General features: G+C 56.7%; 1 protein-coding gene across 1 annotated transcript; it reads left to right on the forward strand.

Moving 5' to 3' along the window:
* Positions 1-2614: 2614 nt before the first annotated feature.
* Positions 2615-6871, forward strand: MNX1 (motor neuron and pancreas homeobox 1). Its single transcript, XM_063098544.1, has 3 exons — positions 2615-3284; positions 5810-5970; positions 6530-6871. The coding sequence occupies exons 1-3, from the start codon at positions 2615-2617 to the stop codon at positions 6869-6871; spliced, it is 1173 nt and encodes a 390-aa protein (XP_062954614.1).
* Positions 6872-26272: the final 19401 nt, after the last annotated feature.

Here is a 26272-nt window from a genome sequence, read left to right on the forward strand (position 1 = left end):
GTGATGTTACTGAGTGCTGAGCATACACCTGTCACGAACTAAAATACTCCTAGCAATGGCCTGAGGTCTGAGAGAAGAACGGCAGGTTCTCCAGGATGTCTTGGGAAATGTCTCTTGCAGCCATTCCCTCCCCCAGAGACCAACCCACCCCCAGCAGCTGGAGGTGAAGGCAGGGCAGGTCAGCCCGAGAGCCAGGTCCCTGCAGGAGCACATGAGACTGCTCCGTCTGCTCTGGGTAGGAGGAAGGGCCACCAAGGGGCCCTCAGTCCCCCTCACAGGGCTTCCTGCTCAGGAGCCGGGGTCTCCTACATTAGCCTTTCTTCTCCAAAGCGAACAGATGGCACCGGGAAACAGGGCAGCAGGGTGGGAACTGCGTGGCCCCTGCAGTCACACCTGGTCCACATCCCAGCAGAGGCTCAACTGCCCACTTGGGACCAGTCTCAAACTCTTTGAACCTGTACTGCAGAAAGTGGAGATGATAAAAATCCTCCTTCTAGTGTCACCATGAAGGTTAAGGAAGATAATTCCGGAAAGCTCGTGGCACATAGTAGGTGTTCAAGAAATGTGTGTTCCCCTCTCCCCACTTAGGGGCAGGACTGCATTTTTGTCACCCCAAGGAGATATCATCTCAAGGCAAGACAAACTCCATGTAAACACTGTCACTTCTCTTTACTAGTTCCTGACTTTTGCAAAGCTATGTGGCATTTACTCCAAACTGCTGTTGCTTAACCACTGCTGTTCCCCTAACCCTCCAGCCAGTACTGTGTATTCAGAACCACCCTGTGCTGTAGGGAAAAAGAAACACTGCCTGTGCAGCAAAATCCCTGTGATCAACTCTCACCTGGGTAAAAAGCCTTTTGAAGAGGAACTGCATGGTTCCTATATTTACCTTAAAAAAAAAAAAAATCTCTCTTGGAGCAACCCGCCTGCTAATTTTAAAGTGTACTTGGCACCGATTGTCTCTCCAGTCCTCTTCCCTCCCACAGCTCCCTTCCTGTGCTTTATTCACCTCTCACCTGCATAGGAAGTCATGGCCCCATAAACCTGAAACCCCTTCCTCATCCTCAGCCTGTTTGGGGAAGATAACTGGTCTAATGGAGCCATTGACAAAGCCTGGTGTTGGTGGCTGCTTGACTTCCCCACCTGCTTGTTGATTCTTTTGGCTTCAAAAAAGCCCTTGGAAGTGCTTTTACTGTAAATATTTGAAGTGTGTGTATGGGGGTGGGGGTGAAGTCCAGATTCTCACTCCACTACCTCGCTGGGTCCCGGGAAGCCCTTTCGTCCACATTTTGCAGGCTGCTGCTGGTGGGAGGAGAGAGACAGAGGACATTTCCCTTCCTCCCTGCCTGTGGCTGGCCGGGCTCAGAGTGGCTCAGAGTGGCTCAGACTCGGGGTGACTCTCAGTCCCGGAGGGCTTTCCGGAGCCAAGGCGGGAGGGCCCCAAATCCTGCATGCCCATGGGCATCCCTCGGCAGAGAGGAAGAGCTTTGTCATCAAGGACCCGCTCGATGGCACGTGGGTGAGTCTCACGTGGGTCCCTCAGGCTGGGCGCGCACAGACGCTGCCCTCTCCGCCTTGACCCGGGAGGGGGCTCCCAGCGAGGATTTGTGGAAGCAAAACTCACGCTCACGCGACACTCACGCACACACGCCCCACACACACCCGAAACACAGGGACTTCCCAGAGGAGATAAGAAGGCTCGACCTGCAGAGGGTTGGCCCCAGGGTCACAAACCGCCCCTGCTGCGCCCTGCAGACCCAGGAGCAGGGAGGGCTTTTGGAAACGGAACAGTCTTCAGCGTGCCGAGGTCACTTGCAGAGCGGCCAGATCTGGGCACCACGTGGGCACTCCGGGCTCTCGAGGCACAAGTGGAGAAACCCAAGAGTCGACGAGGAGGCGGCAGAGGAGGCGCACTGCTGGCTCCAGGAGACGCGAGCTCAGAGCTGGACAAGGCGTCTCGGGAGCCGCGCTAGGGTGACCGCGGGGAGCTGGCGGAGACCCGCGGTGGCCAGCGCCCGCCGCCGCCGCGCTCAGCCTTCACGCGAGGGCAGGGCAGAGACCTAAGCTGAGCCTCCAAGCCTTCCAACTCGTGTCGCTGTCCCCGCCGGGCCTTCACGGCCCGACACGCCGAGCTGTTTAGGACCTGGCGGAGCGGGGGCGGGGCGGCGGGCGGCCGGGACGATGACAGGTGCACCCCTCGGCCAATGGCAGGGCCCGCGCTCCTCCTGGAGCCCCCGGCGTGCGCGCCAATCGGAGGCCGCGCTGAGCTTCAAGTGCGTGGAGGGGCGCGGGTCCGCTCCAAGGCGCCAGCGGCCTCGGCGCGGTGGCCTGAGGCTGGAGCGCACAGCGCGGGGCTGCCCGGCCAGACGCACGGGAGCGCTCGCGTGGGAGCGTGTGCGACAGTGTGAGCGCGGCCCGGGGCGGGGCCGCAGGAGGACGCGGCGGACCCTGGTCGCCCTGGGCTGAGTTTGCGGCGGCGACTTTGGTTATTGGCAAATAATCACAATACCAATCCCCAGCCCCGGGGCTCGCCACCGCCACTCACAGACTCCGCGAACCCGCACACGGTCGCGTCGCCCCCGCCTGGTCCTGATCGCCGGCCCCTAAAGAGCCGATGGAAAAATCCAAAAATTTCCGCATCGACGCCCTGCTGGCCGTGGACCCCCCGCGAGCCGCCTCGGCGCAGAGCGCGCCGCTGGCCTTGGTCACGTCGCTCGCGGCCGCCGCATCTGGCCCCGGCGGCGGCGGGGCGAGCAGCGGGACGAGTGGCAGCTGCAGCCCCGCGACCTCGGAGCCGCCCACGGCGCCCGCGGACCGCCTGCGAGCCGAGAGCCCGTCGCCGCCGCGCCTGCTGGCCGCGCACTGCGCTCTGCTGCCCAAGCCCGGCTTCCTGGGCGCGGGCGGCGGCGGCGGCGGCGGCGGCGGGCCGGGGGGGTCCCACCACCACGCGCACCCCGGCGCCACCGCCGCCGCCGCCGCTGCCGCCGCCGCCGCCGCCGCGGGGGGCCTGGCGCTGGGGCTGCACCCGGGGGGCGCCCAGGGCGGCGCGGGCCTCCCGGCGCAGGCGGCGCTCTACGGCCACCCGGTGTACGGCTACTCGGCGGCGGCGGCGGCGCTGGCCGGACAGCACCCGGCGCTGTCCTACGCGTACCCGCAGGTGCAGGGCGCGCACGCCGCGCACCCCGCCGACCCCATCAAGCTGGGCGCCGGCACCTTCCAGCTGGACCAGTGGCTGCGCGCGTCCACCGCGGGCATGATCCTGCCCAAGATGCCCGACTTCAACTGTGAGTACCGCGCGGCCGGGCCGCGGCGGGGAGGGCGGCCGAGCTCTCGCGCGTCCTCCTGCGCCCCTGAGCGACGGCAGCGCCCGAAGCCGCCTCGGCTCTGCCCGGGGCCCGCGGGGACGCGCGCCGGCTGGCGGGGCGGCACCGGCAGCGAATCATTAAAATGGCCTCGCTGGGCCTTGCCTCTGCTCTCTTAACGGCAAGGAGCAGCTGGAAGCGGGGACTGAAACCTAATGATTAACCTGGAGGCTAGAGGACAAGGAAGTGGCCGGGGAGGCCGGCCGAAGAGAGCCCTGCGCTAGGCAGGCCTGGGAATGGGGGTCCCGAAGCCAGGCGCTTGTCACCAGGGAAACGAACTTGGCCTGGGTCCCTCGTCCTGGGCTCTAGAGAGACCCCCGGGATCCAGGAGCAGCGAACGGAAAGAAACGGGCTTCCCCGGCCCGTGCCAGGCGCCACCCTCCCCTGGAAGGGCGCCGGGGCCGGGGTGCGACGTTCAAGAGGCCGATGGCCCGGCTTGAACCGCGCGGGGCAGGGACTTTAAGCAGTAGGTGCCTACCTGGGAGTAAGGGGCACCCAGCAGGGTAGCAAACCCGTCCCCAAGGTGGGAGCGAGGGAGGCCCGGCCACCCTCCACTGAGAGCCTCTGCGCCGCGGCGGCTGCCTGGCCACCCAGGCGGACACCGCGCGGGAGGCCTCCCGCTCAGGCGTTCCGAGATCTCGCGGACGCACGGGCCTGGCGCCCTGGGGCTCCGGCTCTGCCGCTGGCTCGCCCCACCGGGGTGGGCTACCTTCGAGTCAGGCCAGAACAGAAGACATATATGGGGCTTTATGCTTCCAGCCGCAGACGCCCAAACAAAGGGACCCCATTGTTTCCGTCTGAGTGGATTTGTTTAGACTGGGGAGATGCAGGCACTGGGAGGGGAAAAAGCGAAAAAGAAAGCAGAAATAAACACTTGCCAGAATTCGGATGCCTCTGCTAGAAGCTGTGGTTGTGACTAAACAGAGAAAAGCTAGGACCCCAGAGGGCTGGAGAAGTCACAAGCAGGTGAGAAAATCCAGCGTGTGCACTGTTTGCCCACAGCCACCCCAGGCCTTTCCCAGCTCTGTTCCAACAAGGCCTAACGGCCACCCGTCCTTTCTGCTGGAGAGGCAGCCCCCTCTGACGTCCTGCAGAGCAGAGGGACGCTCCCCACACCTCTTGGTTTAGGGGCTGCAGCTTCACACATTTCCGAGTCTGCTGATCCATCTGCCAAACCCAGGGCACCTTTCCGGGCCTGGCTGCCTGGCTGCAGAGCCCAACAAGTCACTCTGTGAGGGGGGCTGCTGGGTCCAGAGGCAGGGGTCTCCACATGGGTCTCCTAGGGCACTGGGTCCCCCAGCCATCTCAGTGCTTTGGGGGCTTTGTGCAGCCCTAGGTCACTCAGATAATCGGTTAAAGCGGGATCTCTTTGCCAACACACCTCACCCATCTCTGATTCCTAATCTTGACCTAGAGGTGGCCAAATTAAAAACACAGCCAGCTTTAAGCTGGGAGAAGGAATCTGAACACCACAGTCCTACAGGGCAATAATCAGTGCAGACGAGGACAGTGGAACGTGTTCCGAGAAGCCCTCCGCTCTGGTCGCTGGAAAACCTGTTTGGTTTCCTTTAATTGGTTGTCTCTGCTACTTGGATGGCATTTCCCAAATGGTCCCTTCGGAGCCAGTGTTTTAATTAAAGTTCTAATGTATTGTCAAGTTGGGAATTCAGGGCCTTGTCTAACTAAAGCGGGGGGCGTGGGCCTCCCTCTACAGCAAATTGCCCATCCCAGGGAGCCCGAGATCATCGCCCCGGGGCTGGCCTCTTTCCTTTCCTTTGCTTTCTTTCTTTTATTGTCTGACACTTGTCAGGCTCCTGGGAAATCAAGGGAAGTCTCGTTTTGAGGTCATAAAATTCTCTGTGATGTAACCGTGCGAAATTATGTAAATAAAGCCGGACGGGCCTCCTGGAACACACAAAAAGCCGGATCCGCCTACGCCTCGGCCTTTAATTTGCGTAATGGGAGTTGTCCTGAAAGGGTTTCCAATCTCCCTGGGCTGTGCCCCTTGTCAAGGGAAAATCTTGAAATGTGGGCGGGTCCCCGTGAATACACAAATTCAGGCTGCGAGCTGGTCCTTTCCCTCCCTCCTTCCCCTTCCTCTTTTCCCTCCTGCGCCTCCTTTCCTGTCGTGAGGAGGTCGAGGTGGGACCCTGCACCAGCAGACCTGTCTGGATTGGGGCTAGAGTTGGCAAAGGCGCAGCGAGGAGAGGGCACGCGGTTTGGTGCCTCTTTTCCCGGCTCTCACCTTTGGGTCCAGCCTGTCCCTGCCGACCCTCGCCCAGGTGGAGAGACTGAGTCCAGGTGACAGACGCTCTCTGATGAGGACACGCAGGGCAGGCCCCGTACCAGACAGAAAGTCGGGCTTCCCTTGGCGGTCCGCATCCCCTGTTCCGCGGGGCGTGTGACGAGGGTGGGCCTCGGGCCTCACGCCCCTCTCGCGTCCCCAGCCCAGGCGCAGTCCAGCCTCCTGGGAAAGTGCCGCCGGCCGCGCACGGCCTTCACCAGCCAGCAGCTGCTCGAGCTGGAGCACCAGTTCAAGCTCAACAAATACCTGTCGCGGCCCAAGCGCTTCGAGGTGGCCACCTCGCTCATGCTCACCGAGACCCAGGTGCGCTGCCACCCCACCGCCCCGGCACACCCCGGCTTCCCGGGGACACTGTCACCTCTGCACGCTCGGCCCTCGGGCTGTCCTGGGCGTCTGGAGCCGCGCCCCTTGACCCCTCGGGTGCAGATCAGTACCTTCGCCAGGGTTCGCCCCGCAGGCCAGGCGTTCTTGTACTGGCGCCTGGCGGTTCTGATCCGGTAGGTCCTGGGTGGGGCCCAAGCATCCGCATTGAGCGACCGCCCCCATTCTGAGGACGGTGCTCCCCGGGCCCCATTCGGGAAGTTTTGTCCCAGAGAGAGGCGAGGGAACATCCTAGGATTTGAGGGGACATGCCCAGTGGCCCTGGCCCTTCCTCGGCAGAGAGGCCGCGGGTAGAAGCGTCACGGGGGAGCGGGGGGCGCAGTCCGAGCTGCCCTGGGGCCCCCAGCCCAGCTCCGTGGTTGGCCTGTGCGCAGGGCTGAGGGGGGACAGGACCGCGAGGCCCCCATCCAGCGTGCCAGCGCGGGGCAGCGGGGCGGGCGACAGCAGGGCCCTTCTCACGCCCGGCCGCTTGTGCCCGCAGGTGAAGATCTGGTTCCAGAACCGGCGGATGAAATGGAAACGCAGCAAAAAGGCCAAGGAACAGGCGGCGCAGGAGGCCGAGAAGCAGAGGGGCGGCGGCGCCGAGGACAAGGGCCAGGAGGAGCTGCTGGGGCCGCCCGCGGCCGGGGACAAGGGCAGCGGACGCCGCCTGCGGGACTTGAGGGACAGTGACCCCGAGGAGGACGAGGACGACGACCACGAGGACCATTTCCCCTACAGCAACGGCGCCAGCGTCCCCGCCGCCGCCTCCGACTGCTCCTCGGAGGACGACCCGCTGTCCCCGCGGCCCGGCGGGCCCGGCCACCAGCCCCCGCCCCAGTAGGAGCCCCCGCGGCCCGGCTGGCCTGCGACGAGGCCCGGCCGCCGCCTCCCGGGCCACCCGCCCCGGCCGCGGGGACCTGGGGGCCTCACCTTGGGCCACCGCGCCTCGTCCGCTTTTCGAGGGACAGCGAGACGGGGACCCAGCGGGCCCCAAGTTGACTTCCCGTTCTTTGGGTTTGGTCTTGGCTGGCGTTGCGGGAGCGCTTGGGAGCCGGGCCGAGCGCGCCCAGGGGAGGCTGGGGACGTCCCTCTGCCAGCTCCAGGGAGGCAGAAACCGACAGTGTTAAACGACCTCTGAAACTTGAAACCTGCTCTGGAAACGCCATCCTGCCGAGGACGGGGAGAGGAAAACGTTTTATGCTGAAGGATCTTAGGGGGGAACGCACGTCACGAGCGTTCAAACGGCTGGAAATCTCAGAACTGCGCTGTCTTTATTTTTGTATGCTGTATTTATATATATATGAAGAAACGTCTACCTATGCATGCTAAATTATTATTTAGCTTCTCCCATCGCTCAGGATGGAACGTAAAATAAATTGGTTTTTTACTGGACGAGAGCGCAGACCTGGGGGCGGGGGGCGTTGCGAAAGCGGCTTTGCGGTTCTGCTTGTTGCAGTGACAGGGCTGGTGTCAGGACCCCGCCAGCCCGGGGCCCCGAGGTGGCCCAGGACTCCGGAGCCGCAGGTGTGAAGCGTCGGTGGAGATGCCGGAGCCAGGTGTCGGCGCGTGCCCGGGTGCCTGGCTCACACCTGTCTGGGACGCGTGACTCAGGAGGGTCACTTGGACTGGGCGTGTTTATCGTTCCTGTTTCCCTGTGGGACTTCTTGCTTCGTTGGTGCCCCGAACGTTTCAGAAAAGCCTCAAACGACCAGCCTTCGGTGGCATTTGGGGTCGGTGCCCGCAGGTGCTGCCTGCGTACATGTCCCGGAACGCCTTGGGCTGCAGGGCGAGTCCCTTGCTCCCGGACCCCAGCCTTCCCTGCCTGGCCGGGGTTTCTGGCATCGGTGCACGTGGCGTCCTGGAGGACAGCGGCGGGCGGCGGGACCGCGCCGTCAGTCACCGGGCCGGCCGGGCCAGGTGCTGCGCCCATGCCGGGCTCCAGCCCCAGCCCCTGCCGCATCCCTGACCCGGCACCTCTCCTGGGCCCGAGGAGGCGGGCGATCAGGGGACACTGCTTGTCCCTGCGTCTCGTGCCTGCCCCCTCCCCGTTTGTCACTTTCTCAGCAGCACCTGTGCTGGGCGAGCAGCCCCCTCCCCCCCTGCCCGCGGATGAACGAGCTCAGACGGGCCTGGCGTTTCATTTGGGTGATTACCGCGGGGGTGACCTGGCCACTCCTGTACCTCAGGGCCGGGGTGACATTAATGTCCTCCCTGGCAGCTCATTATCACCGCGGGCTCCTTCCATAAAATCCAGCCTCAGCCGAGGCCGGGCGTGGCTGCCGGGAGCCTGGGCAGGGGCAGCCGCGGGCGGGCGGAAGGCGCGGGCCTCGGTCGCCTGAGAGTCCAAAGGTGCTTCGGGGGACCCGGGACCGGCTTTGCAGCTGGTGCGGAGGAAGAGGGCCCGGCCGGAGCGGGTGGGAGGATCAGAGGCGAGCGGGGACGAAGACGGGGGCAGACGCCTTGGGGTCTGTAAAGGCCCTGCAGTCTGCGCGTGTCCTTTTAACTCCCAGCACGGGTGGGCGGCCGCCTGCAGCGACCCCCTCCCGACCGGCTCCACATCTGGGGGCTGTTCCCCTGAGCTCAGCCGGCCCAGCCCAGCGCCCCCGCCTGACACGGGGCAGCCAGGGAAGGGGTCCGGCCCGGAGAGGGGCTGTAACCTCCGCCGGGAGCTGGGCCTCGGCGTCCCCAGAGGTTCTTTCTGCCCCCACTCCCGTCCCAAGCGATGGACGCTCCCCCTGGGGTGAAGGACGGGGACGCTGAAGGCGGACAGTTGTTAGGGCCGCCCCCACCGGCCAGCAGAGCAAGGCCCGGGTTTGGCGCGGGGACTCGGCGGCCCCTGCGTCTCCAGCCGGCCGCTTAATCGCGGCGGAATTTATCTGGCTAATAAATTTAATGATCAATTCGTTCTTGTCACAGTAGCTCTTCCCCAAATCAATTATAGCAAATTTAAATATAATCACTGGCTCATCCTCACCCACTCCGGGCACAGCGAGCCATTCATTCCGCCTAATGAATAGTCGTGACGCCCGCTCCTCCTGCCTGGCAGGTTGGCCTGGGGTAGGGGTCGTCCTCAGGGCCCGGGCCTCGATCCGCACTGGAGCCACAGGCTGACCCCGCGTGGGGAGAACATCTTTGCACCCCCGAGGACCGGGTACTCAGGACCCAGGGCCATGTCTGTGCAGCCGGAGACCAGAGGGAGTTCAAGGCATTGTTTTCAGACAGCTCCAGGCTTCCCCCTCAGGAAGCCCCTGCTGTCCTGTCGCTGTGAAGCCCTCCGTCCCCGTCCCCGCGAGGCCTGTGGGTCTCCCAGCTCTAAACGGAAGCAAGGATGCGCGGTGGAGATCCTGGCGATCACTGCAACCCAGAGGCTGGGTGCCCATCGTCGGCCCCCACCCCAAGCTGACACCTTCCCTGGCAGCCTGTGGGCAGCGTTCTCCTCGCTCTAACGAGAGGTTGTCCTCCGTTTTCAGAAAGGGCACCTCGCTGTGTGCAGTTCTCCGAGGTGTGCAGAAGTGTGTGGACAAAGCCCTTTTGGTGACAGGAGAGCGATCTACAAGAACCCTGCAGACGGCAGCCAGAGTCTCCTTTCCAGCCCCTCTGGAGCTGTAGCCTCAGGGGGACAGGCTGGCAAGGTGTCGGGGTGTGTGTGGGGGTGGGGTGGGGGGTTAATCCCAGGAGTCAGAAAAGCACAGAAACAACTAGAACGTAAAGAGGCCGGGCCTGTTCCCACCTCTGCTGGCCTTCTCCTGCCCAGTTACCAGACCGAGTCAGCAGGTAAAGATCAGCTGAAAGACTTTATTTCTATGACACTGATGCACAGGCAGAAAAGGCAAGAATAAACATACAGGAGTATATCAAACTGAAAATCTGTGCCACAAGGGACACTGTCAACAGAGTAAAAAGGCAACCCAGGGAAGGCAGAAAATATTTGCAAACCATACAGCTGATAATGGGTTAATATCCAGAATATGTAAAGAACTCCTATGACTCAACTACAAAACCAAAACAATTCAGTTTTAAAATGGGTGACGTCCCTTTACCAGCCAAGAAAAAAAAAAAAAAAAAAACAGGCAAAGGACTTGAACAGATGTTTCATTGAAGAAGATACACAAATAGCCAACAAGCACATGAAACGCTGCGCGGCCTCACTAATCATCAGGTACTATCTCATACCCGCTAGGATGGCCAATGTCAAACAAACAAACGAATTCAGCAAATAGCAAGTGTTGGGGGGTGTGGAGAAATCGGAGCCCTTGTGAGCTGCCGGTGCGACTGTGAAATGGTGCAGCCACTATGGAAAGCAGTATGGGGTTTCCTCCATAAACCAAACAGAGGGTCAGCATGTGGCCCAGTCGTCCGAGTTCTGTGCATACAGCATATCCCAGAGTACTGAACACAGGATCTCAGAGAGAGATTTGCACACCCGTGTCCATCGCATCATTACTCACAATAGCTGAGACGTGGATGGAACCTAAATGTCCACCAAGAGATGGAAGATAAGCACAATGTGGCACACACCGTCACGTGCTGCAGAAGAGCGTTCGGATCAGGGCATATGGGACGGAACGACAGCCTGGGTGCGTGGAGGGGGTGGGCTGCACCATCCAGGCTCGTGCAAGTGCACTTTGCGACATCACATGACGATGAAACCGCCTAACCATGCACTTTTAGGACGTATTCCCACGAAGCAATGCATGTCCATAAAGTCGAGAACTATTCAGCCTTAAAAAAGGAGGAAATCCTGACACATGCTGCAACGTGGCTGAACCCTGAGGACATTATGGTAAGTGAAATAAGCCAGTCACAAAAAGACAACTACTGCACGGTTCCGCTCAGACACGGTGTCACTGTAGGTAAGATTCAAACTCTGGGACGGTGGCTGCCGGGCCAGGAGGAGAGCGACTGGCGAGTGAGTGAGTGGTGGGGACAGGGTTTCCGTTTGGGACGATGAGATGCTTGCAGGTCTGTCGCATGACCACGTGCATAGCGTGAGCAGTGCTGAGGGGACACCCGGGCTGGGTAAGGTGGTTTGTAAACTTTCTTCTGTCCCTCCCCCTGCGCCCCTGCCTGCCTCTCTCTGCCTCCTCCTGCGCCTCTTTCTTCCCTCCTTCCCTACACCCCCTGCACCCCCATTTACAAAGGAAGGCCGGGCTTGCAGGAACAGGAGGGGAGGACCAGGCCCTGCACCCTGCCAGGCTGGGGGTGCACTGACCCCTGCGGCCCCCCGAGTCCCCCGGGGCTGGGAGGCAGTTTAGGTCCCACCCGGGCCGCGGCGTGGAGGGGGTGGGGGGACCCTGTGGAAGGGGACAGGGTGGCGGCGCAGGGTGGCGGCGCAGGGGACCCGAGCGCGGCCCCCCACCCCCAGTATCAAAGTCCCGCGGCGCCCGCGTCTTCCTGCACAAAGCTGATGTCGCGGGGGTGTGACCTCCGCCGGGGGTGCCGCCGCGTTCCCGACGACCGGGGCAAATGTGTTTTTCAGCTTCGCTTTTATGGGCGGATTAAAGTTTCTCCTGCGTCGTAGGGCACCTAATAAACCCACGACGCCGGCCGGGCCTCCGCCGCGCCTCGCTCAGCACTTTCACTTCGTAAATCACTTTACGACGCGCCAGGTGTGTCCCAGCCGGACGCCGACGACAAAGCGCGGCGTCCGCGGCAGCCCCGACCCCGCGGAGCCCGGCCCCGCGCCGACCCCGCATTCCGCACCTGGCCGCCCCCTCCCCGTGTACACACGGGACGCGGCCACGTGCGCGCTCGGCATTGTCCCCGGCGCTCGGGGCGGGCCGGCGGGGCCGGCGAGGGCGGGCGCGGTTTACCCAGCTGGGGGCAGGAACAAAGGCCGCGGCCTTATCTCGGCGGGGACCGGCGCGGGGTCAGGCCGGGGTCTCTCTCCGCTCCGGGTCGCCAGCCCGGAGGGGACCCGAGCGCGCCGCGGGCTCCCTGGGGAGGTGCCCGAGCAGGTGCCCCGCGCCTCGTCCTCCCGGGCGTGTCCCGAGGCGCCCGCGCGGAGCCGGCGGCCCCCGAGGAGGGACAGCGGGGTGGCCCCGAGCGCGGTGGCGCCCACGGCCGGTGCACGACGCCTGGAGCTCCTGTTTGTTTTAACATCCCAGTGCGTCTTCCCGTTTGATAACCTTCCTCCCAAGCCTGAAATTTCCTCTTCTGTGCTGACATTAAAAAGAGAAGAAAGAAAAAAGAAAAAGAAAAGAAAGAAAAAAGAAAAAGAAAAGAAAAGAAAAAAAGAAAAAGAAAAGAAAAGAAAGAAAAAGAAAAAGAAAAGAAAAGAAAGAAAAAAGAAAAAGAAAAGAAAGAAAAAAGAAAAAGAAAAGAAAGAAAAAAGAAAGAAAAAAGAAAAAGAAAAGAAAAGAAAAGAAAGAAAGAAAAGGAAAGGAAAAAATAAAGAAAAAAAAGGAGCGAGGCTCAGCTCTGGGCCGGGGAGGCTGAGGGGACAGAAGGCGCCCACCTTTTCTCTCCAAAGACCAGGCAGGTCCGGCGACCTGGCAGGAGGCCCCGCAGCTCCCAGACAGCCTGGGTAAGCCCGAGGCTTAGCTGCCTCTCGCCAACTGCGTCCTGTTCCTCCGGAGCCAGGGCCCACGTCTAAGGTCTGCGTGGCTCAGGCTCTTTACAGCAGAGGCCAGCACTGCAACAGGAAACCTGCAACGTGTTTTTTAAATAGACAATCTGTAAAGGAAATGCAAATTGTGTTTGTTCCTCCGTCTGCAGCATGTGCACATTATCTCTCACCACGCTGGTCAGTCTCTCCCTGTGATTAATTTATTCCAGGTCTTTAGATCCGTGCACCTCTTCAGATGAAGTACCTGTGTGACCTGGGGGAACTTCCTGTCTAGGCTGTGGCCTTTTCACCTGTGATGTAGAGATAGTCATGTCCAGCTCAGAAACTTCATTCATGTGCTCACTCACTCAACACATTTTTTAAGAGTACCTGCTATATGCTAGGCACTGTTAATTAAAAATTCACTAATTTTTATTAGTGAATAAAACAGATAAAAATCTCCACCCGCCTGGAGTTGCACTGTAGTGGGAAGAGAAGGACAGTTAGTAATCAGCATAGTAAATAAGTGAGTCATATGCTATAAAAGGTGCATAGATACATGAGGCTATGTGTGAGGTTGTAGATTATTGCAAAGGAAGGCTAAAGGAGATTAAGATACAAAGCATTCAGCGCAGGCCCTGCAACATGGTAAACCCCGACAAATGACAGCGGGTGTTGTGAACGTCACTCACTAGGACTGTAGGACTGTGTGGTGGGAAGACGACAAATTGGGTGATGAGACAGGCTGCCTTTAAGGGCTGGGTGAGAGCATTAGAGGCCTTTAGGACTGTGGAGTCTGTATCAGCCAGCTGGCCGCCAAGAAAAAAAAATTGTAAAGGATTTTTATCCTGAGTCTAAAAATGATCAAATATTCTTATTGACTTAATGTTTCTTACCTTATGGTGGAATAAATATCCCAGAAAACAGAACAGAGAGGCATGTGTAGGTGCTGGGAGTGGGAATTTTGGGAGAACTAGATTACACACATGACTTTCTAATTTTAATTATTAACCAATGCATAGAAGATTGCTGTAGAAAATAAAAGAGAAAAACAAAATTTCCACATAAAAAGGTTAATAGTCAGTTTTAGAGAATCAGGAGATCTGTGGAAGAGTAAACTCATGAGCAATCATCCAGCCCCGGGCACAAATTCTCATTTACCAGCCAAGAGGAGGCCACTGATTGTCCTCCAGCCCACTGCACCTTGAGTGACACCAGCTGTCCTTCCCCTGCCTGGTGCCTTGCCTGGACACCTGCCACTCTGGTCCTGCCTGGACTTCCCCTGGTCCCATCTGTCCTTCAGACGGGATGCAGGTCTTTCTCTCCTGTGCATGGACTTACTGTGTCCACAGCAAGTTCTTTGACCATGCTGTGCCCAATCATCCCCGTCTGTAAAATGAGGACTCTAACAGTTCCCGTCTCACAAGGTTGCTATGAGGATTAAATGACTTAATATTTATGGAATGCCAAGGACCACATACACGTTCACTGAATAATTAAACAAATGAATAAATAAAACAACACCTGCCCCCACCTCCTACAATATGGTTTCTCTCCAGCCAACTGTCTCTAGACCCACAGGGTACACAGAATGTCCACATGCCGTGGCAGAAGTCTGTGGACTTGTAAGAAGTAGACCTCAAGTAGCCCAGGCTAGCCTGGGAGAAGGATGTGTGCGTGTCCGGGTGGGGTGGGGTGTGTACACAGAGAGAAGAGGGCGGTAAGGGGAGAGAGGCTTACAGGAATCCAGGATCCAGGAGGAAGAACGTGCAGGTGAAAATCTTGGCTCTGTCATTTACTGACTTGGTGGCCCAGGGCAGGTGACATGACCTCCCTTTGCCTTAGTGTCCTATTCTGCCACTGAGCCTTGACTCTGCAGGGCCAGGGAGAGAGAATGACACCCAGTGATCAGCCTCCCTGACCCGGCCCCCCTGCCTGTTTGACCAGTGGGACATTCTCAAGTGGGACATGACTAGAGCCTTGTAACATGCTTGCTCCTTGAGCCTGTGCCTCCTCCTGCTGCTGCCGTGGGTAACCAGTTGCCATCTGGAGAAGCAGGGCCACCCCAGCCAGTGCCAAAGAGCCCCAGGCACCTGTCAGTCACAGCAACAGGAGCCCCGCTGCGCCCCGCCTGAAGTACGAGGCACAGAAAGGTGAGCTAATAAAGGCTATGGTGAGCCCTGTGTTTGGGGCAGTTTGTCACCCAGAAAAAGCAATTTGATCCAGTAAGTACCTACTTGGCACAGCTGGTCCTTTCCGGCCAAGGTCTCGCGAGGACGTCAGTGTGCTCTGGCCTTCTAGCTGGCACCCGGGCTGCTGCTCTTGTGCTGAGCGGCATTTACCAGGTAACTCTCATGCAATGGACAAGGGCTGGGCACCGGCCGCCAGCAGCGGCACGGTGGGCTCTATCGGCTGGGGTTTCCCAAGAGGGCTCCATCCATGGGGACAGTGACCTCATCTCGTGTGCTCACTGTGCACCGTTGGCTGTGTCCCACTGAGCCATTAGCTGCTTGAGGGCAAGGACCACGTCAGATACTGTGTCAGGCCTAGGATGACAGGAACGCCCAAGTGTCGGCCGTTACACAGACAGAGCTTGCTTCTCTCTCCCACAAACACAGGGCGCCAGGGCTGCTCTAGGGCCCCCGACCCCCAGGGACCCAGGCGCTTTATCTCGTTTCTCATCTTAGATGCGTGACTTTCCCTCCATGGTCCAGGATGGCGGCTCAGCTCCACATCCCAGCCAGCAGGAGGGGAGGGGGCCGCGAGTGGGCGCCCACCGGGGGCCTGACAGTGGCCCCTTCACCTGTTTTTACCAGCTGGAACTCTGAATGCGGCCACACCAAGCTTCATGGGAACTTCAGCTGGCCTCGGGCCCGGCTAAGCACTAGGGTTCTCCTCCGAGGGAAGATGGGGCCACGTGGACATTGGGAAACAACTAACAAACTGCCACAGGTACTCGCTTTGGTTCTTTATCGTGGTGAAATACACATAACATAATACGCATTGTTTTAACCATTTGTAACTGTACAATTTGGTGTCCTTAGATACAGTCACAATGTTGTATAACCGTCACCATTATCTATACTGCAAACGTTTTCATCGTCCCCAATGTAAACTCAGCACCTTATTAATCAGTTACTTCCCCTGCCCCTCCCCCATGCCCCTGGTGACCTCTACTCTGCTTTCTGTTTCTATGAATCCGCCTCTGCTGGGTGCATCTAGGTGCTTTTTAACTTCCCACACAGTACCCAGCACAGAGACGGACACATAGAAAGGACCCACAAGCTAAGCTGGTTTCTTTCTACTGAGTGAGACGGTCGTCCCCAACTCAGCAAAGGGATGTCTGAGCCAGGGGCTCAGGTCGTGCTCAATTCTGCATTTCCCTCATTCTCTGCATCCGGCCCATCTGCAGGGCCGAGTCTACCTACGAGACACCTCATGAGTTTGTCCACTTTTGTCCTGCGCTGCTGCCTCCACCGGCCCTGTCACCTTCATCTCCGCCTCGACTGTCCCATCCACTCTGGCAGCAGCCGGGGCCATCCACCAAAATGTGCCCTTGGTTGTGAGCCGCAGTGAGGAGAAGCCAACAGGCTCACCCTCGTGTATTAGTAGTAGACGGGGACTTACTGAATGGTCGCTTGAACTGTCCCTGTTGTGAGGTTCTTGCATTTCTGAATTTAATTTAAACCAAGTGGGTTGCTCACTAGCACGTCCCCAACGACCCCGAGGGTTGGGGGCTGAGGAGGTGAATAGGCAGGTAGAAGGGGTAGAGAGGGACAGAAAAGTTACCGTTTCTGGCCGAGATTTCACTTTGAAAAATAAAGCCAGTGCATCAAATAACAAATATGTCCTCTGCTACATTTAAAACCAGAAATAGAAGCCAATTTTGTATCTCTCAGAAATCCTTCCCGTTGTTTCCGCAGGTAAAGAAACACTGGCATGGTCACACAATGTACCCTTGGCAGCGTCCAAAATTGCCTGGAAAATCCTGAGAGCTTTCCAAGGAGCCCCAGGGGGACTCTTGACCCCTCTGGGTCTCTGGTTGCAGGTGGATTGGCAGGTTCTCAGCGTGCCCAGCTCCTGCCCCACGAGGTGCCCACAGAGACCCGCCCTCCCGTGGCGCTCCCAGGGCCCCATGCCTCGAGGTTTCAGAGGCCTCCTCCCTTCTACTTCGTAAAACCAAGTAATTCGCTTTTAATGACCGCCGGTGTTTTCCTTCCCAGCTCTATTTGAGCAGATAATGTGTCTGAGGCCTTCACCAGGGTTAAACCACCATGACCTTCATAATCAGAGAACAGAAATAAATTATATTTACTCATAAATGTTACGGTGTCTCCAGTGCCCAGCTGCCTCCTAATCACAGATGGAATGATAATATTTCGCTTTTATCAGGCCTCTCGCTCGCAGGTAACAAAGTGTTTTATTCTTCCATTAAGCAGGCAGAGTGCCCTCCAGTCAGCAGGGTGTTTCCCACGGAGACTCCAGTGGCCCTGGGAAGCTCCCATGGGTGGCAGGCATGCGGATGGACGACGCAGAGCCCCCTGCCATCTGTCCCCATAGGGTCATGGGAGGAGATGCTCCTCTGAGAGCCCCCTAAGGCCCTAAGAACCGGGTGACGTGGATGTGGTGCTGTGAGCAGGGGGTGGGCGTGGAGCAGATCCCCGGTATCCTGACTGGAGTCGTCGACCCCCACCTCTTGACTGAACATGCAGGGTGTTTGGTGACGTGAGAGCGGGCCCAGCCCCTGCCATGACCCGGACCCCTCCTTCGGCCACATTTAATCCCTGCTTGGGCAGGGTCCTCCTTTGCTCGCTGTCCCCCCCCTCCCCATGCAGGATTTCTCAGGACCTGGGGCTGTTCCCAGGGTCGGGTGCTGGGAGGTGCTGGTCCCCATAGGCTGGGGGCAGAACACCAGCTCCAGCAGCTCCTAGGCAGTGGCTGTCACTCAGATTCTGCCAGGCCCCTGAGTCAAGTCAGGGTCCCCAGGGGCCCCAAAAAGTCCCAGATGGCAAAATAGTGGTTCCACGATTTCTTGACATCTTGCTGATGATGCTTCTGAGTTCTGATGAAGACCAGACCCACCCAAAATGTTCTGGAGGAACAGCCTTCGGCCTGTCCCTGTGAGCTTTCTACAGTGTCATGTCACAGGAGGAAAGGGACCCTCATTCATTCACACACAGTGGGGGATGGCCTCAAAATTCGTCTTGTGTTGCAGGGCTCTCCACCTCACAGTCCTGCATCTGCCACTCTCCCCGGCAGGGCAGGACAGCAGGACCAGGGCAGAGCCAGTCCCCATGGCCTTCGTCAGGCCAAGACCCAGGTATGAGGCTCGGAGGCCGCCAGAGGCCCCTGCAGCTTGATTTATCATGTTTGCTCCACTGTTGCTAAAGTAGAAAACCAGACTCTGTGGGCCCCATTAAACCTGATTCAGAAAACAGCTAGGGCTGCTGGCGATCATGCGGGGCTGTTCCCGCCAGCTGGGGACCGACTGAAACACACTTCCTTCACTAATCAAAAGTTAGAGGGTGAGGACAAAATAGGTCTGCAGCAAGCACGTTGCACTTTGATGAGTTAGCGCACTTTGTGCCCTGAACGGGGCATGGGCTTGCGGCACGCAGCGCGCACTGGGGCCGCGCTTTCTAGGCAGTCTGGGTTTGTCGTGATCTGACAGTCAGCCCTCGGGCACATCTGGGGGTGACTCCTTCTAGGAAATCAGGGATTTGGCTGAGGCTGGGGAAAATGAAGCAACCACATCAGCCCTCGGACGGTGGCGCCTGGGGGCAGCACCGCCTCCCGCGTGACTCTGAGCTGCTGGGAACTGAAGGGCCTGGTGCCTTGGGTCTCGTCGTGTACTTTCACAAGCAAAGACGTCCCAGATTCCCCATCCACTTTTAAGAATTATAGACACTAATACATACCCCCGCAGTGTGTTCATGGCAAATTGGGGACCGAGGAAGAGAAATGGATGCAGAGAACCCCTCTTCACACTTGGGTGAGAAGTAACCATGTTCTGCTCTCGTGCGATAAATGACGAACGGGCACCTCCTTCATCTAGATAAGAACCTACCGGTGACTAACACAGTACTTTGTCCTTTGAAGGACACAAAACTCATCATAGATTGTAAAATCACAGACTCTGAGTTGGAAGTGCCTTTTTCTTGCCGATATGAGGCCGTCAGCAAGCCGACAGCAGGACTTCTAGCTCTTTCACTAAGTTATTCATGGAAAACAGAGGAAGAGGAAATGCTGAGGAAGGGACAGGGGTGCGACTAGCGATGGCCTGGTCACGGCTGCCAGCACTGCCCCGTACGTGTGGTCAGGAAAGCGTGGCCAGTGCCGCACTCGTGTCACAGCAGGGTCTGCTCCCATCCCGTCCACGCGGATTCCACTGGACATCTTGTTTACTGACGTGCACTGTCTCCTGTACTCGAGACCACCTGCACTTCTCAATGGACAGGACTAAAGATCAGCATAAAGAAGAAACGGCAATGGTGTGGTTTACCTAGCTGCTGGCGAGCCCCTCCTGAGTCCTGGTGCTCAGGGCTGGCATTCCAGGTGCTCACAGACCCACCCAAACAATTAGAGGAAAAGAAATAGTAAATTGCCTTCATAGGCATTAGCAGTTCAGAGGTGGGTGATGTGGGGGGTTGATGGTCAGTGAATGCGCCTGTGGTCAGCATTCTGACGTTCTTGGTCCCTTCTAGACCTTACCACCGACTGAGGGTCTGCAGAATGGTGTCACCTAGCTGTAAAGGCACTGCACAAGTGTGGTGCTTAATCTTTTAATTTATTTTTAAAACAGCCCACGGACAATGTAACAACATTGCGCTGATGGTGTAATGCAGCTGGGAATTACAGAGGCTTGGCAAGCTGCACCCCAGCCTTCCCTCCCTCTGGCCTCACCCCAAGCAGGTAGAAGTCCATGCTGCCAGCCCAGGAGGATGCAGAACTGGGAAGACTGAGCAGACCTGCATGCTGGACAGCCCACCCAGCCCGATGCCTCCTGGTGGGCTCTCCTGAAAGCTCATCCTCTGCAAGATTACGGTTCAGAGAGACCACTTGTCACCAAGCCCACCCATCCCAGTCCTCATGTTACTACTCCAGTGGCTAAAGATGGGTGGAGTTTGACCCTTGCCAGGAAAATGGGCAAGGGGTATAGGAAGACTCATTTGTAAAGAAGAACGCCAGCTATTCGTTTAGGAGGAATGAGAGAATTACAAAAAGACCCTTTGGAACCCCCAAGTAATAATGGATTCTGGCAAGGGTCATCAACGGACGCCTAAACCATTAGGCAAAATGTTGCTGGGAACAGGAAAGTCACACATATTTTCCCTTGTAAAATTTCCTTTCCTTCTGGTAATCTCCTTTAATGATTACAAAGGTAAAAATGGACTTTCACTGTGCCTCGGCCTTAGTCGAGAGGTCATCTCAGCGTCACCTCTCGTGGCCGCTGAGGACTGCGTAAGAAGTGTCCATATCCCCATGCAGCGCTCCTGCAAAACATGTGAAATCTGAAGCCGCCAGACACATGCAGGATGAGGGACACTCACCGAGACAGCTAGCCAGGACTCTGCAAAGTGTTCTCTATTAAAAGAGAAATAAAAAGCAAATGCAGGGTTTGAAACTTGATCATATCCTAAGGGGGAAGAACAGCTACAGAAAAGTCAGCATGAACCCGGACCGTCTGTTGGACTGTGTTGCAGGGTTCACATGGCGTCCTCAGGTGTGGTACAGGTGCGGCGGGCACGTGGAGCATGTCCTCGTTCTCAGGAGACGCGGGCTGATGGCATAGGATTAACTGTCATGACATCTGTACTTTCAAATGACTCCATCAAAACGTGTGTGTGTGTGTATAAATGTGTATGTACATACATGTATGTGTGTGTAGTTAAAAAAGAGAGAAAAGCAAATGTGGCAAAATGTTAATAATTGGCAAACCAAAAAAATAAGAGGAAGATTTTGACTTCCTTCTTTGGAAACACTTGTGACAAGGTGAAAGGAAGCTCGTGGCCTGTTGCAAATGGCGTGCTGTAGGGATCACCTTGGGGACTGGTCTGAAGCATCTCACTCCCGCCGGGGCTGGGGCTCCCGCCTTTGCCTCTCAGCGAGCCTGTGACAGGTGCTCGGCCGGCTGGCGTCTGGTGGGAGCCGTCACGCAGGAGCATCGCGGTGCCGCCAGGCGAGACGGGGGCTGCTCTCTTGTTGCCAGAGCAGGAACGGAGGAGCCGTCCACGTCGGCAGCCATCGGTCATCTTGAGACCGCAGCCGGCGCCAGGACAGCGGGGAGCGTGGCTGCCTCACCCACGGAGGCCGGACATCCCGGGCCGGACGTGTCAAGGCCAGCATCGCTTGGCTCCGGGGCCGGGCCGCCTCGCCATGGGACACACGAGGCATTGTTTCCCAAAGCGCACACAGCCCCCAGTGTTCCCAGAGTCACCTCCACACCCTCAGAACATTTTCAACCAGCCCCCAGTCTCCCTTTCATCGCCTTCTCCTGCAAACATCATTTTTCATCATTATCCAGCTCCACTCAAGATAAATGTCACCTTCTTGTGAACTCTGCCTCTGAGTAGCCAAGTCCCTGCCACCAGCTTCGTCACTGCAGCCTGCGATACTAAATGTAAGGGTGAGAAACAGAACGGCTCCCGATTCCCTGGCCCGTCTTTCTCCCACGAGACCTTCCATCACACTCTGTGCCTGTGTAGACCACGCCTTCCGCATCCACGCGGACCTCCCGGCTCCTGCCTGCCCAGGCCGCAATGAGCTCTCTAGAGGCTCGCAGCCTTGGGTTAGCGTCTAATCTCTCTGTGAGGCCGACTCCACTGTCACAAACTGCCGCCCCGGGCTGTCTGCATTGATTCCGCACGATTCCATGGCCTTGTTTCCAGCTGCTTTCCCGGGGTCCTCTCCCCGCTTGTTGGACTCGGCCTCTCCCTCTCATCACCTCGCCCTCCAGGAGCGGCTCCAAATCTTGCCGATCCCTAAGCTGCCACCCAGAGGTGGTGTATCTCTAACCCTCAGCCCTGACCCCTGTGGGTTCCACAGACCCCAGAGAACTCAACATGCCTCAGACTGAAGTCACCTTCCTCCAAAATCTACGAGAGCCTCAATCCCTGCCTTAAATTCCAGACTCCTCTCTCCCCCTCTCGGCCTCTTCATTTAAAGTCACTGATTCTGATGAGAATCTGTCAGAAACTTCACTGGAAATCTCCATTCCCACAGCTGCTGGCTTAGCCCGGGCCCCTCTGGCCTGGGAGGCCGCAGGAGCATCTCACCGCCCCCTTGCTCCAGCTCGCCTGCCTCCGGCCGGCCGCCGTCTCTGTCCACAGTATTTCCGAGAACACGACTTTAGTCATTTACTCGCCTTGCCAACACTTCCTACTCTTTATGAGATAAGCCCTCACTCCTCAGCGTGGAGCTGAAACTTCTTCATGAACAGGTGTCAGGTTCATCTCCTGCCATGACTGTCCTTTGTCCTAAGTGCCAGCCACAACATGACTCCATCCCACGGACCCGCATGCGGAGGTCAGCTCATGCCTGTGCTCTGACTTCTCACGGTGCCCTCTCAGCTCCTCCTGGAAGATCCAGTCCAAATGCCACTCTCTTGGAGCGTCTTTCCAGGTCACTCTCAATCCTTGCCCCACTGGGAACAGCCACTGCCCCGTCACCCTTCAGCACACTCTGCTGCAGGACCTGTCCTGTCTAACTTGAACTGTGTTTCTGAACCCTTCAGGTGGGCTGTCTTGTGCCCTCACTCCAGGGTTTAACTCTGTGGGTGGGACCAAGTGGGTCCCAGTGGAATAAACATGTCCACACTCTTATTTGGGGCCTTGAGCTGGTGTAATTCAGAGACACTGTGGCTTCCAGATAAGCACATGCACGTGCACAATGTTTACAGTTGAAAGTGAACTATAGAATGGTTGAGATTCCAGAGAAAAATGTCAGCTGCTGAATTCTGACACACCAAGTGACCCCTGATGCCCCCCAAAGCAATCCTGTGGTGACGAATCTTTCACTTTGATTCCCTTTGTCCCAACAGGACTTGACAGTAAAATTGGGACAACCAGAGGAAGAAGAAAGCTAAGAAAATGAGCCAGACCCCCGGGAGACCCCACATCAGGCAGGAAACTCTACGGCCTCAGTGCCCTGGCCCAGTGCCCCCCGCCCAGCGACCCAGCCCAGCACCTACCACTTAGCGCCTGCAGCCCAGCATCCCTGGCCCTGCACCCCCACCCAGTGATCTGGCCCAGCACCTACTACTTAGCGCCTGTGGCCCAGCGCCCCTGCACAGTGCCCCCCACCCAGCGACCCGGCCCATCACCTACCACTTAGCACCTGCAGCCTGGCGCCCCAGCCCAGTGCCCACTCCCTAGCACTGCAGCCAGCCTTGCGGATGGCGTGGAGGGGGATGTGGGCAGCAGCTGGGATCCCAACTGCGGGTAGACAGCCTGGTGTCCAGCGTGATCCCTCAGGACACGCACTAGAGGACACTGGGACACAGAGCCCTAACAACCACTTTAATTCTGTAGGATGGAGGTTTTCAAAGCCTTTTCACCTCACTTGATTTCAGCAACACCCCTCGGAAATGGACTGAAGTGCAGGGCCCTGTGAAATGCCACTTCTGAGAGAAAGTCGCCACCAGCAGCCTGGATCAGCGGCACCTGCCCGCAAGCCTCCGGTTGCTACTGCACCTGTAATTAAAGCCATAAGAAGCCACGCAGCCACACTGCCCAGCCTGTGACACAACAGAGGCCCTCATCTGGTTTACCGCTCAACAGAAATATTTGGAATTTCAAAGCTTGGTTGTTCTGGATTGTGTCAGAAGGAACAAAACTTTCACAAATAGCACACAGTAAAACTTCATGAATGTAATGGTCTGTTAAGAATAATTTACAATTTGTAAGTCAGAAAGATGGAGGAAGGACCCAAAATAAAACACAAACAGAAAAAAATGAAGCCATCTGCATTTCAGACAAAGGGGGACAATGAGAGCCAACCCAACTTTGGACAGTCTGCCCTTTCTCTCCATCTCAGAGCAAACACAAAATAATTACAAACTCATCTTAACGAGTCATGCTTGTTTCTCACAGCTGTGTGGATGGCAATTCTGAAACTTCTGTGTATTATAGGACTGAGCAAGTAAGTAAATGAGTCGATCATGCTGGGCAACAGATTTCTCATAGTTGAAAAGGAAGATACACACGTGGAGAGAAAGGCCAGCAACGGCCCAGTGGGTTGGACTGGGATTGAAGTTATCAGTAGGAACCGTTTTTATATATAGACGCACACATGTGCATGTATGTACGTGCGTGTATAATACATGACCCACACACACAATCTCTTTCCTAGCTCTATCCACTGAAGGGGCCCAGAATCGATGGTGCCCCAGAAACGACCTGCACACCCAAAGTCTATTTCTTGGCTTCTAAATGCCATTCCTCATTAAAAGGGGAGAAAGCTCTTTGGAGAAATGGCTACTTTCAGAGCAGGACAGAGAAAGTACAGGGTAAGGCTAGAATATCTAGTGCTAGAAAATAAGAAAATGCCGAACAGTGTTGGAGACACGTCAAAGGCTGGAGGAGCCAACTTGAAGGATCTTCCAATGGCTAAATCTTGGACGATTTTATTATAAAAGTAATTATAGGAAGAGGTTAGTAAGACAGCAGAATAGGTTCCAGCCCTCATTCCCCCCACAGAAACATTGATTCTACCAACTACCCATGGACAAGCATATCGTTGGGGAAGCCCAGAATCTAGCTGAGAGGTTCCAGCACCCCAGGGGAGCAAAGAGTCCCAGAGTGGACACATTAGGGGGTAAGAAGAACAGTTTTACTTTACCTACACCACCCCTCCTCCAAAGATGCCCTTTGGTCTGTGATTTCCCCCATGGGTCAGAGCCAAATGAACACCAGTTTCTCCAAGTACTGCGGGACACTGCTCAGGAGGCCGACTCCTGTCTCACCCAGAACCCTGAGGTGATGGGGACTTCCAGCAGGAGGGAGTAGGAAGGAGGGAGTACACAGCAACCACATCCGGGTCTCCACAGCCAGCTGCAGATTCTGCTAATCAGCTGGCAGACTCCACAAGAAGCCTTCCATGAATTCCATGGCACGACTCATCTGCAGGCTCCCCACCCAGCTGATGCGTGCTCTCAGCACCCCCACAGACAGTACACAGATCTCAACAGCTGGTGCAGATCATAGCAGCCAGCTCCACTCTGCTGGACTGGGAAAAGGTGCCCAAATCTGAACACTTCAGGGGACTACCTTAGGGAAAATGGGAGGCGTTCAGACCCAGCCTGGCTCGACAGGATGAAGGGAACGCACACAATCCTAAGACTCCCTCTAAGAGGGACAAGAGGAATGGAGAGGGCACATCCACAGAAAAGGTCTGAGACCCTCAGGAATCTCTAGCAGGGCTGACTGGTGAAGGTCTTTCTCTCCAAATAGTGGGGGAGGTGACTGCTTCTTCGAATGTGAAGTCAGCAATGCAGGACTTGTAGGAACATGAATTGAGGAAACATGACACCACCAAAGGAACAAAATAAAGCTCCAGTGGTTGGCCCCAATAAAACGGGGGTTTACAAACTGCCTGACAAAGAATTCAAAATAATCATCACATACGAAACTCCACACGTTACTTCTCCTGCACAGCAATAAGGATGGGACAAGCCACCATCACTTGCCCTGAGGGCATGACCGGGAGGCTATAACCCAAGTAACAGGAAACAGCAGGAAAGCCCAAACTGAGGGCCATTCTGTTAGTATTCTATCAATGCTATTTTCCTTTGATAACTCTACTGTGGTTACGGAAGTGAACATTCTTCTTCTTAGGAAACACACACAGAAGCATGTAGGGATGAAGGGACTGGATGCAACTCCCAAGCAGTTCAGAAAAAGAAATGTGGGCCTACCCACTGATCTGAGAGAATTGCCGCATCTGACCCTGAGTCCTAGGGAACGTGCCAAAGGCGGGAAGGGTGCTGGTACCTCCCAGCCCACACATGCAGCTCAAATTCTATACAACCCCTTATGGGGTGCAGGGTGGTGAATGGCCTTCACACCTCAGGAGTGCTGGGGTCATTTGGGTGCCCTGACATGATGCCCGTTAGCACCGTTCTTGATACCAAGGCTCCTGAGCACAGTGATATGATCTTCCTCCTTCCTTCTTCCCTCACCTGCCAACCCAGGTGCAGGTGGCAGGGAGCCGGGGCTGCCACCTGAAGGGAACCAAACCCATCTCAAAGTTAAGGCCACCCTTACCATCATTTCACAGTAAGGCCTCATCTATTTTTTACAAAGGAGGCAAAGGTGATTTGAATTAGTCTGCCTAATTATTTTTATGAAAGAACATTGGAATATTTTACACCTATTTTACAAAGAATGAGTTCTGAATTATGAATGCCTTTTAAAAACTATTTTGAAATAATTTTAAGCTTACAAAAAAGTTACAAGAATATCCTTCATCTGTATAAACTTCACCCAAATTCTCCAACAGTGAACATTTTGCCCCATTTGCTTTCTCTCTCCTTCTGGGGGTGGGGGTGGATGGAGAGGACAAATTTTTTTTTCTAAACCATATGGCTAAGCAGACTTCCTAAAACTGAAAAGATAAGGTGTAGCCCGCAGTGTGTCAGCAAAATAAACATTCACTGGCACTCTAACAAAATAGAAAAATCGGATTTTATTTACACAT

The sequence above is a fragment of the Cynocephalus volans genome, chromosome 6 (assembly GCF_027409185.1).
Source record: "Cynocephalus volans isolate mCynVol1 chromosome 6, mCynVol1.pri, whole genome shotgun sequence".
Taxonomy (NCBI): domain Eukaryota; kingdom Metazoa; phylum Chordata; class Mammalia; order Dermoptera; family Cynocephalidae; genus Cynocephalus; species Cynocephalus volans.